At 42.7% G+C, this 27,180-nt stretch overlaps 1 protein-coding gene and 1 pseudogene across 1 annotated transcript; one reads left to right on the top strand and one right to left on the bottom strand.

Annotated features, from left to right (window-relative positions):
• The first annotated feature begins 34 nt into the window (after positions 1–34).
• LOC118556191 lies at positions 35–13,501 on the top strand (annotated as a pseudogene).
• Positions 13,502–16,671: 3,170 nt separating this feature from the next.
• Positions 16,672–27,180, bottom strand: LOC105926002. Its single transcript, XM_012862138.3, has 3 exons — positions 26,771–27,180; positions 18,877–19,987; positions 16,672–17,402 (listed from the first exon to the last, which is right to left on the bottom strand). Exons 2-3 carry the CDS (start codon positions 19,855–19,857, stop codon positions 17,064–17,066), a joined length of 1,320 nt encoding a protein of 439 aa, XP_012717592.2. The 5' UTR covers positions 19,858–19,987; positions 26,771–27,180; the 3' UTR covers positions 16,672–17,063.

Raw genomic sequence — 27,180 nt, 5'->3', positions numbered from 1 at the left:
AAAAAAGAAAGAAAGAAAAGAAATTGGAGTTAAAATGCTGACAAGCGCGGTGGCCAGCACCAGCCGTGTCCTTCTGTCCTGCTGGGGCTCCTGCGTGTCATCCACGCGTGTCTCCTTCTCCAACTTCTCCGTGGACAACGAGGTGCGCTCCAGCTTCATCCAACGGACACTGCGGAGCCAAGAGCGCAGAGAGATTCAGCGGAGATCCTCTCCATCCTGGGCCTGCCGCACCGCCCCGCGGCCGCACTCTCACACCAAGCACAACGCGCGCGCTCCGATGTTCATGCTGGACCTGTACAACACCATCTCGCACGCAGGCAGAGGCGCACACATACTCCCCGTACCAGGCGGGTTTTTTACAGGCTCAGGCCTCAGCAGCGGTGAGCCCACAGGACAGCCGCTTCCTGGACGACGCGGACACGGTGATGAGCTTCGTCAACCTCAGTGAGTCTTTACGCTGGTGTTTATAACATTTAAGCATCAACAATGTTGGCAAGTTTCTTGGCGAGTTTTATAAATGTCTTATAGTCTGCTATTAACAATATTATAATGATACTGTTAATTAATATACCGTCTTAAAACACATAACAATGTTAATAAGCATCTTGCATGCACTTATAAGGATCTTAATAAGTTTCTTATAAGTTATTATAAATATCTTATAGTCTTTTTGGCTTCGGTCCGGCATCATAAGGAGTCTATTAATGCATATATAGCCTTATAAACAAATAATAATGTTAATAAGCATCTAGTAGGCACTTATTAAGGTCTTATTACCTATTAACTAATGCTTTTTACAAGGACCTTCATATAAAACGTTACCCAATTTACTATTACAACAATATGCTGTTAAATTCTCTGTTTGTAACATTTGAAAAAACAAAAGTATTTTTTTTTGATCAAATGAGTTATGTCGTTTTATACTATAGGATTTACAAGTAGATTAGTATTTAATTCCTGACTTAATGCATTAAGATCAACACAACAACTAAGTTCCTGGCGTGGTAACTACATTTAACTATTTTTCCAGTTTTGACATGGAAGAATAAGCATCATTGAAATCTTAAACATGATTTAAAACTTTGTCAATCTAACGTTAAACATTAAACAAAGCACAAAAAACACAGATTTCACTATTTTTTAAAATAAATGCAGATGAAGCCGAACTAATAAAGTAATGCGATGAAAAACTCCACAACCCAGAAGCTCCTGGAAGCACCTTTAACAGCAATAAAGAGAAGAAGCTGTCTTCTTTCAGACTTTCTTATCTTCTTTCACTTTGTTGTGGATTCATTGTGGCCCAGTCTTTACACCACGGCTTCAGTTCACCGAGGTTTGTGGGCATTCAGCTCTCCTAAGGTCCAACTACAACATTTCAATAGTGTAGAGGTCAGACGCCACTTTTCCAGCCATCTTCTGCTGTCTTTAGGATTCATGTGTAAATTTGTGGCCAAATATGAGCCGTTTCAGCTGTTCTGCAGATTGCTTCTCCTTTGACTTTAAAATCCTTTGATATTCAAACAGAGTAGATTGCGTTCCAGGGAGTTCACTGTGCCTGGAAAACAAGTCCAAATCATCAGCCTTCCACCTCTGTGCTTGACAGTGGTGGATGTTCGTAGAGAAAGGCCGTGGTTGAGTTTGGCACAGCGTGTCATACCCTGACTTCTTCTCTTCGGGGTCTCATCAGTCCAAATTGTTCTGGAGGTTCTGTGATGTGTAGCACAGCTGGGCAAAACTGCACAGCCTGCACGAGTCTTTTTGGAAACAGGGCTGTTTTATTTGACATCCCTTCCAAGATAACCACCCCGTCTTTTAGACTTTTAATAAAACTTTGCCATCATTAATTAAAAAAATGTATTATGCTAAGTGACGTATGCAGAGTTGGAGTTCTCTGCTTTCAAAAATATATATATATATTTCTGTGAGCGTTGCGCTGTCGGACATTGTGTTGCTGGGATGTCCATTTTCGGGAAGACTGGCATCTGTCTCATACGTTTTCCGCATGAAATGAACGTTCTCCATGAATAATATCAGTGAACTTATAACCCATTACAGATTGATGGGGAACAACAATTGCTTCACTAATGAGATCCCCACTGCTGTTGTCTTTCCCTCCTGGCATTGTGTCAACACACCCGGATTCTCAGAAACAGCAAGCTGTGCTTTTGCTGATGTGGCCACGTTTGCCAATGTTGAGTTAACAGCACCTGGTTCTCTTGCTCTTTAATCTGTTGCGAGCAGCAGGGGTGTACTTAGTTTTCCACACCCAGCCTCTCTCTTTTGGCTTCATGTATGTTTAATAGCTATTGAGGTTTCCGGATCCAGGTTTTTGTATGGCCACTCGTGGTTAGATTTAAATAATTTTAGAACATGGTAGAAACCATTTTTATAGTGTCCTGATAAATGAGACTGTGTAGTTAAAGGACAGTACATTTCCTTTCAAAAAAATATAGCTGTATATCGTTGGTTGTTACAAATCTTTATGCATTCCAAGCCAAGCTGTAAATGTTATGACAACCAGCATATATCTGATTTCTCTGTTCAGTTTACAATTGGACAGGTATTTGTTGGCCCCTGAAGAGTTTCCTGTAGTTATCTCAGGTTGGGGGGGGGGGGGGGGGGGGACTGAGTTGATAAAAGGAGGAATCCTACTATCTTTCCTTGGAGAGGAAAACTGGGGAGTCTCTGTGGGGAAACAGCAGGCGGTGTGGCGTTTGCGCTTGTTCTGCTACACCAGGAGACCTGCCTCAGGGCGTGGGCTGGATGGAGAGAGTAAAGCTTGTTTTTTTGCCCCTTATATCAGTGGGATTAAACTTATTTTACCCAGAGCAAGTACACGTAGTGAATGTTTAAAAGAAGTGGAAAATTGTGAGAACATCTAATGCCAGGTCACCAGCTGTGAACTTTTTACGTTATTTAATGAGAAGCGGAAACGTGTTTCTAAACACCAAAGGCACATTCATGCGGTTTCACATTTGAAGGGTTGTGAAGCAGATGAAGGAGGGAAAAGACAGAAAAAAAAAACACCACGAGTGGGTAGAATTTCTCTTTTAAGCCCACTTCACCCAACTGTTTTCTGGACCTCATTTGGCTAAAAGACTTTGTTTCTTGGTAGCTTTACAATCATTTCGAGAACTTCCAAAGGGCACGTCTATCAGATGCTAAATAAATGAATGCAAACGCTGTTATGCGGTGCCGTGAAAAGCAGCTAGCCACAAAAAGCCATCGGTGGAAGTCGTGAAAACTGTAATCGATAGGTCTGAGACCTAACACACTATGCAATGAGCCTAGTCAGCATGCAAATACACCCAAATTATGAAAGCCTGCTTGGGACAAAAAACTGTGATCCGAAACATTTAACTCCTGGGCAGTAATTGTTACTCTGAGCCCTCCGTCACATTTCCACAAGCAATTGTACACAGAACAGTTTTTTTGTTAGGGGGCCAAATAGTGATTGTGTAAGTCTCCATTTTCTCTACGTAATCAGTCATTGTTTTACTTGCAAAGATTTTACTCACTGTTGCCAGATCTTCCGAGAGAAATAAGCATCCAGCTCGGAGCTCATGCTGTCTGTAATGCAGTAGAGCAATCAGGTCTCTTTAAAGCTCTTATAGTTGCTTATGTTATAGCCTATAAAAGTGACTCTGTGTCACAAACAAGCCCAAAGAACGGCAACCTGCGACTCAACTCAACTCCGCCAAAGTGTGATGAAGCCGTTCCAGTGCAACAATATGTTATTTGACCCTAATTCAGTCTCTTCCAGCTAAAGCTGCACACGTGGTAGTTGGAAAGGAAGTTAAAATGCTCAACGTCTGCAGTCAAATATCCTGCCCTTTACTTGACTCAGACATGAAGAAAAACGTACGTTACTACAGCAAATTATGAACTCAAACACCTTAATTAACCATTCATTCACCATTCATTTTTCAATACTGACACCATTTTTATAAGCAATAACTGAAGTACAACAAAAATATCAAGACTGAGCTTCAAACACCTTCAGGACCTAGTAATATATGAAATGTACGGAAAATTTACCTACCCAAGTCCTTGATCCTCTGGTGGTATCACTCAAAGTGGTTGCAGTCACCAGTCATAGGGCGGCCCAGCATATCAATTTGCTCCCCAATGTGTGGTAAATATAAACTTAGAAATGTAATTATGAAATTATCAACTTACGACATTGCCTCTGTAACGTTTACAGTGATAAATTCAGGTAGTTGAACACAGAAATGTAGCAAAATGTGAACTCTGCTAACCTCCTCTGCCAACTGCATACTAACTGAAAACAAACCTGAGATTTGGAATGTTAGTAAAAACTGCCCTTCAAAACAAGAGCTCATTCAAAACAAAGGTCCATTCAGATTCATGCCTGAAAGGCAACACAACCCATGATGCCCATATTTTCCCGTTTTGCCCCCAAATTTTATAACCATAAAACTCCTGTTAAAACAAGATAGCTTGGCCACGCTTTTGAGACAAGCTGCAAAGGGTGTCTTAAGCCATCTTAAGATTTAAATGTCTTTAGACAAAAAAAAGATGTCTTAAGACATCTAAAGACACTCAATGTCTTCAAGACACAAAATACTGTCTGAGAGCATCCCATTTCCTGCGATTGCATGTCTTCAGATTTTTTGTCTAAAGATGTCCTAAGACGTCTTGATGTGCACAAATGTCTTGAGACGTCTTGATTCTTCTTATTCAGACATCTTGAGACTTCTTGAGACGCTGTGACGGCTGGGTATGTTGTCCGGCTAAGACGGTTGTAAAAAGGTTGATTTTAAGATTTAGTTTTATGGTGCCATAAAACTTTATGCACCGACTCATTCATTGCCCCATTTATGACGGGTGTATTTAAAGGTTGTTTTTATATGAATATAAACATCATTGTCAAAGCTAAAAAAAAAAACCAAAACAACAAGATCGCCGAAGCTACTTTTACCAGAACATTAGAAGTTCTTAAGCAGTAAAAGTTTCATAATTTCATAAGTTATCAAATTATAGATTTGCATCATGCATAGCACAGCCTCCCCCTCAGGATTTACTATAAAACTGACAAAGGTTAATCATAACTGTGTTGCTGTGTGGCCCTGCGGTGTCAGGAGCGATCTGTTGTGCTGTAATGTCTCCCAGAAGGGAAGGTTGCATATCTGAGGTCTGATCTGTGCAGCTAATGGGCCCAAACGTAAACACACCGAGTCCTTACAAGCAATTATTGCTTTCATAAAATCACCCTTCGTTCCCCCAGCAGCATTTAATTGCGGTCAAACAAATGACTACCAGGGTCTAGAATGTGGCGCTCTCAGTGCTCGTGGCATGTGTGTGTTTTTATGTTGTTAAGAGGCTTTTTAGAGGACTGTGAGTCATTGTGCGGTGCCATAAAAAAAAAAGAGAAGTTCTGGATTTTAGCATCAGGGTCATGTGAAGACGGAGGACGTTCTTCTCAAATGGTCAGTGGGAACGCAGGACGACTTAAGTCAGCACACCTCATTGGTTGAGCGATCCGTTCCCTCTGAGAGTAAACCCAGTTGCTAATGCTGTCAAAGCATCACACTAGATAGCCCGAGGAGGAGCCTTTGGGTTTTCGTCTGACCCCGTGCGCTTTGGAAAACGGCTGGAGGGTCCTCGGCTGCCTTTAGGGCGGGCGGAAACGCTGCGGTGCCACCAGTTAGTGCTGTTCCGCTTTCTTCTCTTCAATCAAAAGGAAACCGCTGCACGGCGACGCATTGCGAAATGATTACGGAGGTGTGGTGGGAGCAGACTCAGGCAACGGAGGCGCACATGGATCGGTGTGGGTTTCCAGACTTTACGTGCGCGTTAGTTAGTGGAAGTGCACTTGCTGCCGCGGTTTTCCGGGGCAAAGCTTGAACGGGCCTTTTCTTGTGGTCAGCACATGTGTGCCATTTTAAACGGAGAGCTAAAGTGAGCCACAAATGTGTTTTTAACCCCCCCACCCCCCACCCCCACAGTGGCATTTAAGGGGAACTTGACTTAAGTGAAGTTTAGGTTTAGATTAGTCATTCCACTCGCAGGATTTTTCCTATTTCTGACAAAGAGCTTCCAGGATTGCGGGAAGAGGAACATCCGGCAGAGAGACATTTAAATAAACTGTTTACCATTGACTGGTTTGCCATAATAAACTGCCTTTTATGATGACTTTTATTACGTACATTATACCCACAAACTTCAATGCATTTCATTGGCATGACAGACGTGGGGATCAGCACCCTTTACAATCCAACGGGCTCTTTTTAGCTTCGGGTTCAACTACGTACAGCTGGGTTAGAGCTACAAAAGCTGCGTGACCCTTCTAAATAAAGATCAATTTAATTTCTATTTTTTTATTTTTTTAGAAAAGAAAAACTTAAAACCTGTACAAAAGGTTTTATATTCGGTATATATCCAGCTGTAAATTATATTCGGTACATATCAAGCTGTAAATTATATTCCGTACATATCAAGCTGTAAATTTAGTTCACAATACTAGTTATCTACATATACATATCTGTACATATCTGTAAAACTCTATTTATAGTAATATCCACCTGTATATTATGTTCGGTACATATCCAGCTTTAAATTTAGTTCACAATACTAGTTATCTATATATTATACTCATAGGACAAATCTATCAGTAAAATTCTGTTTATAATAGTATCCATTTCTATATTTATTCAGTAATAACCCATGTCCTGTACATATGGAACCATTGTTTATCCTGCACTTGCTGCTATTGCACTTCTGGTTAGACCTAAACTGCATTTCGTTGTCTTGTACCTGTACCTGTGTAAAGACAATAAAGTTGAATCTAATCTAATCTAATCTAATCTAATCTAATCTAATCTAATCTAATCTACAAAGGTCAATGAATAAATTGTCTTCTCTGTAAAATTCCATATTTACGAACAAAGAAATTGAAAAAGCGCAAAGTTTAATAGTCTAGTCTAAAAATAAAAAAAAGGAAGAAAAACTACATTGCTCTCAGGAAACAAAACAAACTATGATTAAAAATCTGACGAACTGATCTAAATAGGGCCCACTTGCTTGTGATTTCATCTCAGGGTAAATGCAGCTCTTCCGTTAAGGCTGCAGATGTTTATTAGAGAAGACTGACGAACACACAGCCTCGGAGAGAAGGTTGTGGAGATTAATTGTTCACTCCCAAATCTCATCATAATGGACAAGTAGAAAAATGCTTGTGTTGAAATAAAACCACAAGAACTTTTTTTAGGTTTTAGAACCACTGGTCTCATCAAAGCCACCACAGTGGTGGCACAATAGAGTCGCAGCATCGCACTGCGGGGATGCTTTTCTTCACCAGGGAATCCGGTCCAACATGACGGGAAGATGGATGAATCCTCCTGTTGAGGCCTGAGGGTGATCTCTGTAGAAGACCTGCGTGTATAAGAGCTGCATCATCATTTTCATGTCTTGTGTGAGAGGGGTCATGGCTGTCTGTCTTTATCTATAGTTGATCGGGATGCGGACCATCTGTTCCAGCCACCCGCGCAGGCGTTCCGGTTTGACATTTCCCGTATTCCGGAGGGCGAGGCCATCACGGCAGCAGAGTTTAGGATTTACAAGGATCTGGTCCAGGAGCGCACTGGGAATGAAACCTTCAGAGTCAGCGTCTACCAAGTCGTTCGGCGGCCCCCCGACAGGTAAACACGTCCTCCTGTTTAAGACGCTTTTCTTTCCTGCTCATCCCCCTTTTTCACAGATCCAACAGTCCTCGTCATGGAGGTGTTTAGCATAATTGTTTTGCCTTCCTTGACGATCGGGTCGATATTTCTGCAGTTTTGGAGTCAAACAGATGGGATTTTAATCAGGTCCTGACTTGAAATTTTGCACCTTCATGGGTCTGACTCAAATTGTCTCCAGACTTGTTTATAGCGATAATAAAACAACAAAAACAGATGCTAACATGAGTATATGTTTCACTTTTACCACATGGTCGGACTATAGCTCTGCAGGGGTGGAACAGCATAATGAATCTTTTTCATTACTTCCCTCACGATGACGTAGAGCTGAGAAATCACTCATGCTTAGTGGAACGATTGGGAACATTTTCCAGAGGACCTTCCAAGTGCTGTAAACGTTGGCTCGGTTTGCCCCGTCCTCCTCTCGTGGTCCAGATAAGCGCTGTGGCCCCACACGACATTTCAGCTTGCGCGAGCGTCAGCCTCGACATGTTTGCACAGACATTAGTCTTAATTGTAGAAAAACAGAGATTTTCTCCGGAGCACTTTTGCTCTCGCCGAAGCCAAACCGGACCGTTCTCCGGAGACCTGCAATTTGCATCCCTCGGCTAACTCCCCGAATGACGTTGAACCCCTCAGACGTCACTTTATCACACCTGGAGTTATTCCTTCAGTTGTCTATGTTATGTTTCTGTCTGCCAGCTTCCGTTTTGCTTTTTTCGCGGTTAAACAAAACACCGTTTTCAGTTACAGCTCGGCATCAGCTCCTCACGTTACACTTTTTTTTTTAGCTAGTCTAACATCAGACAGTTAAAACTATTTCTGCCACCCTGTGCTGTAAGGTGTAGTTGGAAAGGGTCTCAAGCGATTGCTTTATTCCCCTGAATCCCAACACATCTGCTGATCAATGTATGAGTCTTGTGAAACCAGTAATTTGACAAAGAAACAACCATTTCATTTATGTTGAAACAAAACAATCAACCCTCGTCTCATGAAATTCTTCTCTGATGTGAAGCTCAATGTGTCATTCATTATAGAAAAGCAAAACATTTTTCTGACTGACACTGTCGTGTTAATTTGGAGGGGTGATTCGTTAATAACCTTTAGATTTTTGATTCATATATTTTTCCACTTTCTAAATGAAAAAAAGGAAAGGTTTATCATGCAAAACACCCAATCAAAATGTCAGATATTATTCATATAGGGTAAGTCTCACAGGCTGCCCACTGGCTGGCTACACAATAGGAAGACTAAGGCGAGTAAAAATAGGAGAAAATGTTCAGTCACATGTGAGAAATTCTATTTAAAAGCTTTCTGAAGTCAAGATCAACCATTAACAGAGTTGGCAAGTGTTTAAGAGCATGATACCATCACAAACTATTCATTTGGGATTTAATGCGGGTCGGCGTCCCGTAACTTTTAGATGTGTCTCTGGTCCAACGCCCCTGAATGCAGAAAAAGAAATAATAATCATTGTCTTTATTGTCATTGCAACATGACCATAAAGGCTGTCATGGCTTGATGGGTTGAGTAGTCGTCTGGCAATCAGAAGGTTGTGGGTTCAATTCCAGCTTGCCCTTGCCACATGTCGATGTACCCCTGGGCACGGCACCTAACCCCAAATCGCCTACTGAGCTACAGTCTCGGTGTATGGGGAGTGTTGGCCTAGAGGTTAGAGCAGTGCGCTTGCACTCAGAGAAGGATGCAAGTACCCGGTTCAATCCCCAGTGCCGGCACTTTGGGTCCCTGAGCAAGATCCTTAACCCCAGAACACTTCCTGGGTGCCGCCCATGGCAGCCCACTGCTCCCCAAGGGTGATGGGTTAAAAGCAGAGAACAAATTTCGTTATATGTTTCAATGACAATAAAGATGATAGTATTACGATACATTCCAATGAAATTTGTCCTGTGCGTCGCGTTCTGGGTCTTGCTCAAGGACAGAGTGGCAGTCTGTGGGATTTGAATCCAGAACCTTGCAGCCTTTCCTGCTCTGTTACCACTAGGCCTCCACTCACCTCAAAAGTTGAGGGACACCAGCCTTCAAGGACAATAGTTTGACAGCTATGGCTAAGACTTAGATCAAAGTGAAGTCATGTGTTAGAAAGATTGAGCCAAAGTCAAGACCCAAGTCCAATCCAGAATCTGTGGCAACACTTGAAGATTGATTGATGTTCATAGATACCCTCTGTCCAATCAGATTGACCCTAAGCTGTTTTGCAACAAGGAGCAGGAAATAGTTTCATGTGCAAAGCTGATAGAGACGCAGCCAAAGGATGTTCTACAAAGGATTGACACAGGGCTGTGAGCAGTACTGATACAAAAGAAAAACATCATCTGCATACAGTACACACATTTTGAACTTACAGTTTAACATCTTCTTAAGGGACGAGCAGCCTTGTTCATGACGCCCGTACTTCATCGGCTGTTTGGACCGAACCAGTGGCATGAATAAGAGTAAAACCCTAATTTCCATAAAAAAAGGTGGTCATTGAGGTGTCAGCAGCTCTGTACTTAGGCGTTTGATTTGGGGACAGTAAGGCTGATGATGGTAGTAAAATAACACCATTGTCATGCACAGACAACCCCACACAGACCGAAAGGCAGCAGGACAGTCACCTCTGACAAATGTAAACAGAGTAATTGTCTTTGAAATTCACTACAAAGACAGAAGGTCTGGGGGTGAATTCCTCCTCACTAAAAAACAAGTTTTTGAGTCATCTATACTTATGTCATATCTTAATAAAAAAGAGGAGAGGGGTTTTTAAATAAATAAAAACGTTACTCAAAGAACTGGTAGACCTAAATCTGTTTTTGTGTAAAGGTTCATGAGTGTTTGTGTTTCTATTTACCATGAAATGTGTTGGATCTAATAGTTCCCATTTTTAAGAATATTTTTAATCTGTCAGTGAAAAATTGGCCCTAAAAATGTATTTCTTGATTTGCGAAGTCTGGGGAGATCTGGTCTTGATCAAAGCATATCTATTTGTTAGAAGGTCTCATTTTAAAGTTCTGACCTAAAGCCATGGGAGAATCTCTGGTGAGACGTTCCCCACTGAGTATGACTGAGATTGATCTTTTCTGTAATCTGAACTGTAATCTTAAAACACAATCTCCTTTTTTTATAGTCAGGCTTTTCTGTGGGGCATCTGTATCCTTTTTTTTTCTTTTACTGTTGGAATGGAATCGATCAGCTTTAAAACAAGAACACTGCAACTCTTCATAATAGGCCTTGCACCAGTTTGACATTTCGGTGTGCATCTTAACCAATGCTGTTTACTGAATACCACATTACATTTCGACTCTTCCAGTGAAGTGGAGCTTTTGCTGCAGGACCAGCGAGAAGTTTGGGATTCGGATGAGGGATGGCTAGCCTTTGATCTGACCGCCACAAGTACCCTCTGGCAGCACAGCCCGGACCAGAACCTTGGACTCTACCTGGTTCTTGAGGACAACCACGGTCAGTAACAACTACAATCCTAAACTGATATTGCAACGTCTGTACATATAGACTTTACAACCAGATGTAAAAAAATCTGAACACTGTCCAAATAAAAGCTACTTCAGTAATTTTGTAACATAGCATAATTGACACTTCTACATGTAAATGACTGGAAACGTCAGCGGGCATGAACGTTAACGCTAAAGAAACTTGGAAAGAAAAGGTTTATTAGTGTTCACGTGAACTGAAATAATCCATAAATTATTAGCACAAGGAAATTCAAATCTGTTTGTCCAAACTGAGGTCAATGAAGAATAATCTCTAACTAGATGATATTATATAAGCTATGAACCGTTGATGGTTTGCCCTTGTTTTATAGTCTGTGTCAAGTGTGAAGTTATTTTTCGGGCAGACAAGCATTGGCCCAAACTGGGTCATGCAACAGGGGAATGATCTAAAAAAAAAAAAAGAAAATCAGCAAAAAACAAGGGCTGAAAAAGAAAATGATCAATTATGTCAACGTAAATCAAATGCTGTGCATTGTCGGAGGGTTGTGTGTAAACAAATACCAACATTATGTTTTCATAAAAAAGATTTTCTCTGATTTGCGGGCACATTGATCGTAGAAGAATAATTGCTGGAATTTTATTGGAACAGAAATATATATATTTTTTAATACCAAATTCAAATGGTTCTTTCCCCCCATAAAGGCCAAAAGATGAACCCCCGAAGAGCCGGGCTGCTGACAGGCAGTGGAGCTAAACACAAGCAGCCTTTCCTTGTTGTCTTCTTTAAAGTCAACGAGGTGCGGCTCCGCAGCACTCGGTCAGCCCATGGTCAAAAAGGACGGCAGTCGAGCCGCTCCAAACAACAGAAGACCGTCCAAGACGCGCTGAAGGCAGCAGAGGCCGTAACAGGTACCTAAAAACTTTGAACATTACCAGCATGGAGGGAAGATCTCCAGGATCTTTTGTGTTTAAACTTTGGTTGTGCACGTTTCAGACACCCTTGGACTGTCAAAGGAGGGATGTAAGAAGCGGGAGCTGTACGTCAGTTTCAGAGATTTAGGATGGCAGGTACAATGCAAAAAAAAAAAGCTTGATCTTCCTCACAGTTTTGTGTGACAGTGTCTGTTACTTAACTGACACTTTGCCCGGGGGGTTTCCTCTGATCAGGACTGGATTATTGCGCCGGAGGGTTACGCTGCGTATTACTGTGAGGGGGAGTGCGCTTTTCCTCTCAACTCCGACATGAACGCCACCAATCACGCTATCGTGCAAACTCTGGTAAGTCCCAACCAATCCCTGATCTCTGCCCCCCCCCAACAACCTGTGAGATTAACATGCACCTCCTCTAACCACAGGTACACTTTATCAACCCTGGGACAGTCCCCCAGCCCTGCTGCGCCCCCACCCAGCTCCATGGCATCTCGGTGCTGTACTTTGACGACAGCTCCAACGTCATCCTCAAGAAGTACCGCAACATGGTGGTCAGAGCCTGTGGCTGTCACTAACCGTACTGTCACCTTTTTGGCCGGACTTCTGCCAATCTGAAAGGCAGAAGGAGGCGTAACTTGGACCGAAGAGGCGATGGGGTCTTGGCTCCGCAAAAGCTTGCGTCGCTCTGCAAACTCGATCCCGGGGCGAGTCGCAATGGCTTGGAGCCGCTCCTGCAGACCAGCGCTAGGAGGAGATTTGGGAAGACTTTAATAGCACAAACCAAACTTGGAGGGAGTGCTCTCAGTTTGCAGAGATTGCATCAGAGGCATCATACACTGTATTTGCGACTGAGGGTTGAAAACGTAAGACGTCTTCTGTATCATGAGATTGTATCTTAAGGCTTTGAGATCATCTGAATGAATGCGTCTTCCCCGGGTCAGGTGTAAAACATCCGCAAGCCGTTAGGATGACTTTCGTGTAGATTTACACTTCCCGTCCAAAAGAAGAGTCACACTCTAATGTTTCCCCGGATTGTCTTTAGTCATGATTGCGGCACGCGTTCCCCGTACCATCGATAAGATTCTGCAACGCCACATTTGTTTCCGCTCAGAGTTGCCTTTAATTTCTCACCATGATCTTGTAAAGATGATGGGACAGGAAGGCTGCCGGGCAAGTTCTTTTTTTTCCCCCAGCGTGTCCCAAAGATTCTCAGTCTGGTTAACGTCTGACCTCGTGCTACTTGAGCCACTGTTGCACAATTTGAAGCCAATGAATCCTGGCAGGACTGGTGGTTTTCTTAAGGCAACACAGCTGTTTAGTTTAAATTTCGAGTTCCCTTCTCACGGTGGCCGTGGAAATGCTCTTACCTTCGTGTTTAAACACAGTCGTGAGTTGTGAAGATTTTCCTTTTTTTTTTTTTTTTTTTTTTTTTTACAATTTGGTTTCACAAAATGTTAAAATAACTGCAACCATGTTAATTTTTTTTCATTGCACATTTCTTCCACGAAGATGCTGGCTCCCCAATATTCTTCCCAAGTTATGATGGGTTTGACAGTTTCAATAATTTCAGCAAAATCTCCTTAGTGGTTTTTGTTTTTGCTTGATGCATGCCAATAATCTGACCCTCCTGAAACAAATCTTTTACACAGTCTTCTTAGATTGTTATTTCGGAAATGAGAAGCTACTCGCTGTACCAGTTTGGGTTAAATAGCTTGTCACCTGCTGAAACGTAATATTCCAGTAGGCAGTAGGTAGGATAACTACTGCATGGATTATCTATTTACTTCCAGGTGCTGAGAAGTTTTTTTTTTTTTTTTGGACGGGCAGTGTATGTCACATCGTATTTGAAAGCCGAAGACCAATAGGCTTTCGGCGATTCCCCGTCGCCTGTACAGCAGTTGCTCTGAGGTGTCCAACCAAAGCTGCAGATTTTATTTTGTCTCATTAAAAAGGTCAAATGGAAACAGCAGATGCAGGTGGTGTTTTTATCTACAAGAGCATTCACATATGGTCCTTTGGTTTAGACGTTTGGATTTCCAGAACTGCACTTGAGCAAAAGTCCTCAAAGCTCAACAGATCTAGTTGTATAACTGCAACTTAAAGAACCTATCTGGCCACAGCGTTGATGTCATGCCATGTGTTTTAGCAAAACAAACACGCAAATTTATCTTTCTGTCCACTGCTAGGACGTCACAGCACCTGGGTTTGATGAAGAATTGGTTCGTTGGGAAAAAATAATCTGGTAATCAGGTGGCGCTATTTCACCACTCAGGAAGGCAAGGAAAGAAGAGATGATGTGTGAGTTAACATTATAGAGATGTTTTAAAATCTTTGAACAAGGTAAAATCACAAAGCATGGTTAAAAATCGTAAAATGGGTGTCCAGATAGATAGATAGCTAGCTAGCTAGATAGCTAGCTAGATAGATAGATAGCTAGCTAGATAGATAGATAGATAGATAGATAGATAGATAGATAGATAGATAGATAGATAGATAGATAGATAGATAGATAGATAGATAGATAGATAGATAGATAGATAGATAGATAGATAGATAGATCTATCTATGTTTTAGAGAAAATAATTTGGTCAAATAAAACAGTAAAATGGGAAAATACTATTTTTTTTCTGTGTGCAGACATAAACTGATGGTTTAATAAAAATTGGGCATTGATTTAAAGAGTCTCTGTTTAATTTGGAATAGTCCAGTGACCAGTCAGTACTTTAGCTGTTGATCTAGAGATGATCGTGTGCAATCCAGATTAATTAAAAACAACAACAATGTAAAAGCCCTCTAAAAGGTCTTTAACCAGACCTTAACTTAGTGTTAATATTGAGCCTCGCGCTCTGACCCACATTTTCTTACAGTGCTGACACTTTTCCTGACACAGCAGCTGCAGCCACTACCGCTGGATTGGACATGCCGATACGCAGCATTAAATCCGCTGGGTGCAACTGAAACGTAAATAAATAGCAGTCTATATTTTAGAAATGTACGTGCCGCCCCCATGAGGTTATAGTGCCCTGGGAGGAGAGCCAAACACGCCATATCAATCACCACCACTGCTTTTGGGTTTTGTATACTTAAAAAAAAAACTGAATCCAGACCTTTATGTGTGTAATAATACCTACTTCATCCTACCCTTCACAAATGGGAGAAGAGAGGAAAGGGAACAGAACCATGGAAAAGGCAACCTGTCAGATGTGTGTCAGAGCGAGGTGTTAAACGTGATGAAGGAGAACGTACGCTGGGTGTTTGTGATGATAGAGATGATAGGGGAACTGTAATTACCGCACAATCGTTGCATCTCCGCTGTGAAGCTGCGCGGCTTTACGCTGTGAACAGCTGTGGCTTTATCGTGAGCTGAGGTTAATTAAATTCTAGTTGGGGCTCCTTCATTCCTGACCATTTTAGTTGCTGGATCTGTTGCTCACTCTGCGTTTTTCCTTTTATCTGTATCTCTTTTCCAAATCCTGAACGTTTTCCTCATCAAATGGTTTTCAGCCACAAAACGACAACCCGTACAGATGGACATGGTTACAGATTAATTCACACGATTCACTCTTTAATTTCACTCCATCGAACTGATTTGGATGTTTTTATACAATTATAGCTTAAAAAACAAAACAAAACAAAACAACAGACAAGTCAAGTATCTCCAACACATCGTGTCATGTCACAGCCCACACAGTTAGAAACACAAACCCTAAATTGAAGAGAGAGGTAGAAGCTTTACAAACAAACAGGATCAGTTGGTTGATAAAGGACTCGTTTCATTTGGCAGTAGAGACCTGAACTTTATACGCAGAGAAAAGACCTGAGGGAGAAACTTCATGTTTTTTTTTTTTTTTTTTTTTTAATTTCTTCTTTTCAGATCAACGCGGCAACATCAATTCCTGCTTTGGTTCTCCGTTGTCACCTAACATTTGACATAAGCTGTAACCCTGAGAGGGGAGCTCACTGTAGCTGTCCTCTTTAACTGAGACTTTTTAAAAAAGCCAATGAGAACAACGAGACGAGCACAGAAGCATGATTCAGGAGGTAGAAAGACAGACGCTGATTACAGCAAAGACCAAAATCAATCCCAGATCTACGGTGCCGGACAAGAGCATTTCCACCTCTTTCGTTTTTCAGTTTTCTGTAACGTTGCAGCCACGTGTGTATTTTACGCCCACTTTTTGTGATGAACAATATAAAGTAATCAATTTCCTTTTTTAAAATTAAAAATCTCAGAGGTTTAACATGTATATTTTTTTTTAGCTATCCTGACTCACTTCTGTGTGATCCACTAAGTCTTTTTTTTTGGGGTGGGGGGGGGGGGCAGATTTATCTATTAGCTTTGCACAAACTGAGATTGAAATTCTTGCCTGTTTTTCTTTGGAAAACTGCTCAAGCTCAGTCAGATCACTATGACCAGCAATTTCTACCATTTCTTGGATTAGGATGTAAACTTAAAATATAAAATATATCCTCCAGGAAGGTCAGCATCACCCTGGTTTCAACTAATTCGCAGCCACTAGCAGGTTTCCTTCTATGAGGCTCAGACTTGGTCCCTTCTGAAACGGACGACCTGCCCCATAGTGGCCACTGCACGGCTACTGGCAAACTTAACAGGGACTTAATTTCCGAGCTGTCTGCTGTGTTCCCCGGTCTTCATGGTGTTGTTTGTTCACTAATCTTCTCTAACAAAACCCTGAGGCCTACACGGAGCAGCTTGATTTAAGCTAACATTAAACTACACCTGCTGGCCTCTGTTTTACTAATCTTGGGACAACTGAACAAGACTAACATCGATGGATTTTGTTAAGGGTCATCAGTATAAAAGGAGCACTGATGCATTACCACTGGTTTCAAATTTTTCTTTGCCAAAATATAGGTTGTGGTTTTAATATGACAACGGTTCACGAAGTGTGAATACTTTTGTAAGGCGCCGTAAATCTTGGGAAAAACCGTTTTCTACAGTCAGACTGTCTCTAGTGGGCTAATCTCACGGGGCTGAATAGTGCCTCCTGCGGGATACCTTGACCCCTGTTATTTGCTCCGCTGCAAGCTCCTTTAGCTCAGGTGGAACCGGACTGCGCATGGCAGCGTTTGCCTTTGGGGAATCAGAACTGTCCTCCGACTGTCTGGGTGCAGTCTTTGGCCCCGGGGAGTCTGAGAGTGGTGGCTTGGGAGCAGAGACGGGCGTGAGCGCCAAGCAGACGTCTCCCACGCTGAGCTGCCGGCACTGCAGGCCACAGAGACGAGCCGTCCTCTGAGGGCTGCAGGACGACCAGCCCTGTCCGCGCACAAAGAATGGGTACTCCACGTACACGTCGACCAGCTCCTGAAGGAAGGAAGTACATACAGACACAGAAAAAGCCAATTACTCACTGTGTAAAGAGTTGCAGAGTGCATTTGTGCATAAATCCCCCCCCCCAAAATATTTACAGATGCAGCTAAAATGATTCAAGCCAAACTGCAAATTAGGTTTACTGGCAAATGCAAAAAAAAAAGAAAAAAAAAAGAAAAAACAAAAAAGAAATAAACAAGTTGTAGAAAAATAGTTTAAACAGGTAAACCAAATGACCCCCTGAGTAGACTTCCTCACAGACCGGCTGTGGCCTCAAGCACACCTCAAATACCTTGGACTGCTGGGAAGGTTTCACTGCATGTCGGAGAGTTGACAGCATTAAGAGAATCCCAAAAGAAGGTCCGACAAAAGATCCTTGCTTTGCACAAACAGGGAAAGGCACCCCCCCCCCCCCCCAAAAAAAGAGAGAAAAGTCCAGATTGATACAACTGGAAGGAATTAAGTGAAAGGAACAGTGCCGACGCCACCTGGTGGCAGAAAGAGGACGCTGTAAAAGAAAATTCCACCAGATTCCTGGGTAAGCAGGTGATCAAAAACTCTTAGCTGAAAAAAAAAAGAAAAAAAAAAGACAGCAAGCCCCCTGTGGGAGCAGCAAGTGAAGCTTCAGTTTCCACAATAAGGTGCACAATAACCACTGAAGTGCTCCATGCTCGTTGGATGGATAGACTGGCCAGCGGAAGAATGGATGAAGGGACAGATGCAAGGATGGACAAAGGAGATGGTAGATGGGTGGATGGATGGATGGATGGATGGATAGATGGATGTGCTGAAAGCAATACTGCACCTACAGTAAAACATGGCGGTGGGTCAGTGATACTCCAAGGCTGCTTCTTTGGGATCTGAAAAGAGCCGGATGCAGCCTGAAAACTGAAGAGTGTGGAGGGATGGGAGGCCCTTGACCAGGAGGAGTTGGACACTCCCCAGGAACACCTCCAGAAGCTGCCTTCTGGCTACCCATCATGTTTGCAGCATGCCGTGAAAGCAAAGGGTTGCTCCTCTGATAACCAAAACTGCCAGTCATAAAGGTTAAATCATCATGAGACCGTGGCAGTCGTTAAACGTGTAATTTTGAAGAACCCACGCGCAATTTCAGTTGTGTTTAACGAATGAAATTGCTCTTGTTAGAACTGTTTTTTAGATGCAAACGACTTCTATCTAAACCTAATTAGCAGTCGGCGTTGAATAATTTCAGGTGCATACTGTATCAGAGGTTATTATCATGGCATTTGGTGAACAAAAAGTTTATTGGGAAGGCGTTTATCTGTTTGGTCAGGTTACTTTCAAGAATGCGAACGAGTAAAAGAAATTGCGATACTTCAAATGATTCATCCTGGAACCGCAATAAAGTGAAAGATGCTTTGGCACACCATGGAAAAGGACTATTAACAGCTGCGTGTGCGGGGGCGGCCGTGGACGGTAACAAAGCCGCAGAGTGATTTCCCCTCACCTGGGACCGCTGCTCGTGAAGCAGGATGAGGAGGCGGGAGACGGAGGTGGACGAGGCCGAGGGGGAGATGCTCTGCACCGTGCAGCAGCTCAGGCGCAGGTCTGGACAGGCCAGGGAGCCGAGCAGAAAGTCCTCGGTCTGCAGGTTCTCCACCCTCCTCAGCCGCCCGTCTCGGAGCTCGATCAGAGATCCTGCAACAAAGTGGGGAAGCAGCCAGGGGAAGTGATTAGGGGAGGCGCTCTGCTTGGCTCCTGTCGTGGGAGTGCATGTGCCGTTGGAGTTGTCGGGGGACTCTCTGACGGGGGATTGCGCAGACGCAGATATGGCTTTTGCTGATTGGAACGATGCATTTGGCTTCAAGGGAGCGCCCTCGTGTCTGGAATGAGGTAGGTAAGCGCCCAATTTTTCATCCCTGTGTAAATCCTCGGCTCTTCTCTCTCCTCTCCTCGCGTACGGGCCTTTATGTGCGCCGTGCGCTTTCTCTTTCAACGTCTTGAGCCGCTCCCAGCCTCCGCCCGCTCTGTGGGCGCCCTCAGGGACCAGAGAGCCGGCGCTGAATCTAGAGAGATAGTGTGGATGTCCTGAGGGGTGAGCGCGTGTCCCAGGTAGATGGCTCTGCAGGTGGTACTGATGGGAGAAGTCCCACACAGGAGGCAGAGGACTGAACTCTCTCCACTCCGCCCAGCCGTGGTGCTCCCTGAAAGCAGACGGGATTTGCAGTTTGGCCCTAGGAGGGGGCTGCGTGTGCATCCAGGGTTGGTACAGGGCTGTGACCCGCCTCGGCACAGGTCGGAACAGACCCATGTGCTTCGTCTTTAAATCACCGTGGCTCTTGTACGGATAGGGGGCCTTGAAGTTTGTGGCGTCACACTGCAGCTGCTGCCTCTGCTGCTGCAGAGGGGAGCTCACTCTTTGGTCTCTCTTTTTAAACGGGAGGCTGTCCCTGTCCGGAACCAGAGCTGGGCTTGTTGTGAAGCTCATGGCCTCAGAGCGCCGTCATTCACTCCAGCGACGCATGGCCTTCTGCCGAGATGGAGCTGGTTTGGGGGTCACGGGTCAAAACCTCCATCGGCCTCTCGGGAACTGTGACACATCCCGGGTCCCCCCTGATCTGCACAATGGAGACATAATAGTTTTATTTTGTCAGGTTTCATAAAAGTTCTACCACAAAGTCACAAGAAAGTCCATGAACACTCGCAGGGTTCCATTCAGGACGTAAAAAAATAAATAAATAAAAATCACCAGGTTTTCACCAGGCATCAGGTGAGTGGAACCTCCGCTGAACAGCAACACAACAATACTTTGTGAAATCACAGCAACCTGCAAAAGTTTTCTCTAACGTTTACACATTTCCTATGTTACAGCCATAACCCTGAACGTACTTCAACAAGATTTTATGCAATACAAAAGTTTAAAGAAGTTCATAGTTATAAAATAAAACAAAGATTATGCATTGTTTTTTTTTCAAAACCTTTTCATGGAGAAATCTCAAAAGTGATAAAACCTGGCTTGCATTTGTTCAGCCCTCCTGCGTCAACACTCTGTAGACCCAGAATTCGCTGCAATTCCTGCTGCAGCTTCTAGAGACAGCACATCTAGAAACAGACATTTCCACCCAGTCCACTTTGCAAAATAACTCAAGCTCAGTCAAATTGGATGGAGGGCATCAGATTTCCAGTAGATTTCGATCTGGACTTTAGACTGGGCCCTTCCAACATATGAAGACATGCCCTGACACGAGCCGTCCCATGTGCTGCATGCTATAATGTTGGCGTCCTGCTGGAAGGTGAACCTCCATCCCAGCCTCAGCTCTTCTGCAGCCGTCTTTCCGTCCGCTCTGATCAGGTTCCTTCTCCCTGCTGAAGAAAAGCATCCCCGCAGCATCATGTTGCCAGCGACGGTGAGTCAGGATGATGGGTCGTTGCTCCAGGCTGTCAGTTTGAGTGAATGACCGCGTCTTGGTGGGTCTGCGGTGATGGGTTGAACAGAGCTCTGGGAGACGTTCAGAGCTCGTGAAATTGCTTCATAATGCAACAACTCTTTGATAAACTTCTCAGGATTAAACCTATAGGTGTCAGACAAAATGGGGCTGAACACAAATATATACAGTCTAAAACAAGTCCATCTTCCACTTAGGTTTGGTCTATCACAGCATCATGCAAAATACACAAAAGGTTCTAGTAATGAGAGAAACTGTGGAGGAGTAAAAATATGTTTGTAAGACACTATATTAATTTAACAACTAAGCTAAAATGGTGGAGCAGTTTGCTCGGTTGCTAATTTTTCTGATTGATTGACCTTGGGCATCGGTCACTGGCTCTAGAAAAGCAGTGGAGTGAACAAAGCGCCAGGGTGGAAAGACATTAGCAGGGATCTTGAAACTGGTGCAGCTCGTTAATCGAGGAAGGAGGCAGTGCTTGTTTGAACAACTTGCACGCCATCACTGAACAGCGAGAAAGCTCATAAACAGGACTAAAGCATTAAAGGAAATTGCCAATGTTGCCAGTTGGGGACGTCCCAACAATATAACCCTGCGTTCAAAGCATGCACTGCTCAGGAAAAATGCCAAAAAAAATCCCCACACAGCAACATTCAACACTCTGCACGTCTCGGTGCGCATGTTTAAAGTTCTGGTTCATGAAAAGAAAAAGAAACACAAGAGTTGTGTTTTTTTTAAGAGGCTTAAAAAAGATTTTATTTTAAAACAGATGGACTGGTACCGTTTAAATTTGCTAAAGTTGCATCTGATTAAACTACACCTGTGGTCCAATGTCATTTAAGCAGACGAGATTAAAGGGCAAATGGTTTCAGATGATATCCATCAGCACAAGTGGTGAGAAGCAATAAATCAATAACCGCAGAAATACCTCCTACGAACAGTAAGCACAGCGTAGGAAGGGTAATGGTTTGGGTTTTTACAAAGATAAGCATAAACTCTTTTATATAGCAAAGAATATTGAAGCCAAACATGAGGCCTTCTGTTTACCAGTCAAGTCTAGCCCATTAACCTGTTTGTCATTCAACAAGAAAACAATTTTAGAACCATCAGCAATTCCCTCAAATTGAATATAATGCTGTAGTGGCTATTTGAGAGTGTTATGCATAAACAGAGAGTGACAAATCTCAGGAAATGGAAGTAATGGTGAGACATGTCTGCACAAGATGCACTTACTTTGGATTATTCTTCTAAATGTGTTTATAACAGTCTTTAAATCATTGGGTATATTTTTTTCAGTGCAGCTTCTGTATTTTGGCTTCATTTTAGTTAAGTAAATATTGCCAGTTTAAAATTGGCATTTGCTCACTTCCTTTTGATAAAGACCATTCAGCTTTATATAATCTCATCGCACGTCAAAATTTGCAGCTGAATGAGGACGTTCTTTTTTTCTTTTCTTCCTCTTGTTAAGATTGAGAAAACTTTTTTTTTTCCTCCCAACTAAAACTGCTCTGTGGTTAGATCGCTGCCTGTAAATATCCCCTTGACGTGTGAACAATAACTTCGCCATCAGCTTCAAATTACAGCTTTCCAACCACAATTTGCTGTTCTGAAAGTTGTTTTTTTGATGGACATCTACTGACTCCTTTACAAAGAAAGAAAAACTGAAGTTACTATGGTTACAAAGTGCTCCGCAGCGTGGTTGACGAAGGAACGAGTGCGGCGAGAACAAGGCAGAGTAAAATGTGGGTAGTGGGTGTGAAGCTAGAGGTCAGATTTGAATTTTTTTCATACCCCTTGAGGTTGCTGAAGTAACAATTTCCATTAGAAAAGTGGAAAAAAATGACCATTTAAATGTATTGTGTTAAACACAACCAACCCAGGCTGCACGTGAAAACTCCTATAGAAACCCTTTCATCTACCTCATGTGCGTGCACAGTGAGTCAATTCACTTTAGTGGGATGAATATAAGCACCTTGTGGCCAGTAACATGGTTAAAAACTATGCGTGGACTGTTTTTCTTTACACTTTTGCAAGAGGTTGATAGCTGCAGGCGGCTTTTACAGCCTGTCAATGCAAAGCTCGTCTCATTAAGCAATCATCGCAGCAGATCCACGGCTCTCTGAACCTCTGATCTTTTTCACTACCAGGGCAGGCCTGGTGGTGCGCTAACCTATACACGCCTCTTCACACAAGCGTCAATGTGCAAAAACCTCTTAGGATTTCAGGTGACATAATAGCATAACGTTGTGCATAATGGGGAAATGAATGAAAACGATTTACGGTTTTCTTAATATTTTATCAATTAAGACCTGAAAGCGTGCATTTCTGTTTAAGTCCCTTTATTCTGATACACATCAATAAAATCCCGTTCAGCCAGCTGCCTTCAGACATCATCTAACTAGTAAATGGAGCCAAACTGGAGCCTACCGGGTGAATTTCAATCTCTAGCTAAAAGCTAGCTGATCTGCTTGGGAACATTATTGAATAAACTGTGTCATGAGGAACGAGGAATAAAGCGATCAGGTCTGGAAGACGTTTAAAGCAGAGTTAGGTTACAAAACATTACCCAGAGCTTTGAATATCTCACAGAGCTCTGTTCAGTACCTTATCCGAAAAATGGAAAGAGTATGGCACAATTGCAAGCATACGAAGATATGGACATCCACCTAAACTGGCAAGGAAAGAGCATTAATCAGAAAAGAGACAGAATGGACTGCGGTAACTCTGGAGGAGCTGCAGCTCTGGTGGGAGAATCCGTCGACATGACAGTGTTGGGAAATCAGCCAAGAGAGAACGTAAAAATATCCGACTGTTGGCTGAAAGCCACAGGAAATGTGAGACTGTTTTGTTTCTGAGAACGCTTCCACATTCTCTGTGACTGCTCCAAACGTCACCATCAGCGGACGCTCTCCGTCGTACACGGTCAAACTACAGAACAAGTCTAATTTTCTGCTCCGTTCCGGTCCATCTGGCTCTGGCCGGGTCGAGCTCCACAATTGCAATCGCAGCAAACAGGAAAAAGGAACGTCAACAAGCTCCGGTTTGTCAAAGTTAAATGGTGTAAATAGACATCATTAAACCCAAATCGAATACATTTTTTAATATTCAACATAAAATTAACTGTTTTATTTAAATATCGGATGCAAACCACTCTTTTTGCACCAAATAAGGAAGCAGATTTGTCTTTTCAACATTTAATGTAATCTCCTCCAAATAGATTTGCATTCTGGTTGTAATGACGACGATCGCACCTGCTCTCCTCGGGCTCCATGAAACTTTGGAGCGGGAGTAGAAAGAGTAACCACGGATGTAGTAGGTTTGCTTTTCATGGACTCACGGAGGTGTCTGGAACGGAGCGGAGGATGTGGAAATACGGGGTTAAGAAACAGCCCCTCACAGCAGGATGCCTACTGCTATAAAGCCATGCTCCCGCTTCCATCTCTCTCTTTTCCGTTGGCCTTGTGAGGAGAAGGTCTGCACCGGAGAGATGAAGCGACCGGGATGAAGAAGCCACTTAAAATGGTTCACTTTTAATGTGTTTTCAAGGTTTGACTGAGGTTAAGACCTGGAGCTAACAGGCTAACAGTGACCTGCTAGCAAACTTTGAAACAAAGCTATGCTGATGTGTTTTGGGTGTGTTTTATGGTTATGACAAACTTTAACTCCATAAGGGTTTTTGGTACTGATGGGATATTAATGTTTGTGTTTTCTGGTCTGCTAATTATACCAAATATAGCGTAAAAGTACTTTTGAACGAGCTTGGAATGTCCACTAGCATTAGCCTCCCTTAAAAACGTACTATTAACCCTAGTAAACGTAACTTGTTTAAACGTAATGCCTGTTTTCGTTTTTCTTCACCATTGTCCAATAGTGCTATGAGCGTTAGTACAGCATTATCAGGGACATTGGTCTCGACTTAGTGGTGCTTTGTGTAACTTAAACTAGCAAATGGCAACATGGCCTGGATGTGCCCTGACTCTAGCTTCTTAAGTTACTAATTTGAGTCTTACTTATTTTCTGGAGAAATAACTACATTAATAAAAATCAAGTGTCCTATAGGTTATTGATTTTTAATTAGCAGATCATTCTTTAAAATGTTATTTCCTCAAATAACATTTTGTCTTACTTGGAGTAGCATTGTGAATGGGTTGAAACACATTTTCTAAATTAGTTAAGCTAATTTATCCTCATTCCATATTGTTTAAGATGAACTTTGGTTCTCCAACTCAGATCTTCAGTGAACTCTAAATTCACTGAATCATTCTTATGATGACGGTTTTCAACTTTTGTTATTTTTCCTTTTGTTCTTTTGTGTGTACATAGTTCCTTAGTTTCTTTAATCTTTAATTTTGCTTAATAGTTTAGTTAAGTTTCACTAGCCTAGCAGAGAGGATTTGTTCATTCAAACATGTGGTTAATTCAGGTAAACAACATTCTATAGTAATGTTTTCTGGGTGTTTATTTATTTCTGTTAATAAGTTCTTATACGTGCAGATAAGTTGTCAGTCATTTATTTTACATGTGTGCAGAGTTTGCCGTTAAATAACGCCAGTGCTCGAATAACCCTTTTAGCTATTGTCCTAATATCAGCTGATTGAGCCGATATTCACCGGACAATGCCTAACAGACAGAGAATTATTTAATAAATGTTAAATAACTTAAAAATGTGTGTAATTACACAACACCTATCAGCCATGAGCTCCACAAATCTGACCTTTATGGAAGAGCAGCAAGCCACGAGGGGACACAACAAAACATGTGGAAGAAGATGCTCTGGTCAAAAGAGACCAAAATAGGACTTTATGGCAAAAATTAACATTATAACATTGCACAACACTCTGGAAACATCATCTAATTCCATTCAATTTCAGTTCATTTATACAGTTCATTCATACGACACCAGTTCACAACACTATGTCTTCTCATGGGACTTCACAAATAAAAAAAGTAACTTTAATCCAATCCCAAGATTCCCTGTCAAAATGGTGTTTGCATCTGATCTGGCTGTACTTTAGCTATTTTGCACAGGAGAGTGGGCAAAATTTCTGTCCCTGCAAGCACAAAGCGGGCAGAGAGACCCCAACAGACCTGCTACTGTAATTTCAGTAAAAAAGTGGTTTTAAAATGTACAGAAAGACCAATTAAGTCTAATTAAAAAACAAACAAACTAGAAAACAAGGTCTTATTTCTCACCCAGTACGCACTGCTTTGTGTTGGTCCACCACATAGAATGCCGATAAAATACACTTTTAACCAGTTTTTATTTGCAACATAACAAACAGGAAAAAAAGTTCCCTGTGTGTGCCTGCACTCACCAAAGCCCTGTATGTTTCTGCTATGAACCCTGTATGGTGCGTGAGTGTGTGTGTGTGGGATGAGACTGCATCCTCACACAGATGCGTCTGTGTGAGCAATCTGTCTGACACACCGGCACGCTTACCGTGACAAGTATTTGTCAGCTAAATGCCTGCAATTCGAATGTAAATTAATTCAAATAGCATTGCTGTATGCGGGCTCCGCGCTCTCGCAGTGACCTGCAAAGGTATGGTCCGATCATGTGGAAAAAAAAAGAAACAACGCCTGTGATGTAAGGCTTTTGCAGCCTCCTTGCATCCATAAGAGGAGACGTCGATCACTACAGGCTGCTTTATCTAAGGAAATGACATGTAAACACAGCAGTGTTTAGTGTGTTTGCTGCCTTCACGATGAAGATAATCGGGGCTGTGGACGAATTTATTTGCATATCAGTAGTGACAGTGTTGCTCTTGGTCACTTCGATGGCTCTTTCTGTAAAGCTGCAATGTGAGATAACCCCAGGCTCAACCTCTGGCTCTGACTGCCAGACACAAGTCGTCTATTCAGACACACATTACAATGTTCCCTTTTTAGTCAAGAAGATGCCTCCATAAAACGCTATTACATGCAGAAATGGAGAATTCAACTAGTTTTACTTACATGTTGCTTCCCGAACACTTCGGTGGCTCTAGTCTTTGTGCTGCATGTCCACCAGTCACTCCCCACACACCTGTGTGGCCGATGTTCTGCTCGCAGACTCCAGGTGAGAAAGCAGAATGAGCAGAGGCATCCAGACGAGCTCACCAGACACTCCTTCTCTCCTCTCTTCTCTCTCTCTCTCTCTGTCTCTCTCTTCCCTCCTACTCACTTTTACATTTTTGCACTCCCACTCTGCTCACTCACTCACTCACTCACTCACACACTCAGTCATGTTAACCTTTCTCAGACAGCTTCGCCATCTCTGGCTCTCTTTCTCTCACAGCCTCTCATGTCTGAACTTGTTCACCCTGGTCTCTGCTGCTGCTGCGGCGGCGGCTCTCGAGCCCCTCCGCCGTTCGCAATCAGCCCTT

The sequence above is a fragment of the Fundulus heteroclitus genome, chromosome 20 (genome assembly GCF_011125445.2).
Source record: "Fundulus heteroclitus isolate FHET01 chromosome 20, MU-UCD_Fhet_4.1, whole genome shotgun sequence".
NCBI classification, from domain to species: Eukaryota; Metazoa; Chordata; class Actinopteri; order Cyprinodontiformes; family Fundulidae; genus Fundulus; species Fundulus heteroclitus.
The sequence above is the reverse complement of the archived record's forward strand: the minus strand, read 5'-3'. Positions and strand labels throughout refer to the sequence as shown.

Bases quoted from the DNA above. Each gene is read 5' to 3' on its own strand.
- LOC105926002 (XM_012862138.3), bottom strand. From the start codon at position 19,857: ATGAGCTTCACAACAAGCCCAGCTCTGGTTCCGGACAGGGACAGCCTC. The intron at 17,403-18,876 runs GTGAGGGGAAAT...TCCTTCCTTCAG, and splicing joins TTCACGAGCAGCGGTCCCAG to GAGCTGGTCGACGTGTACGT.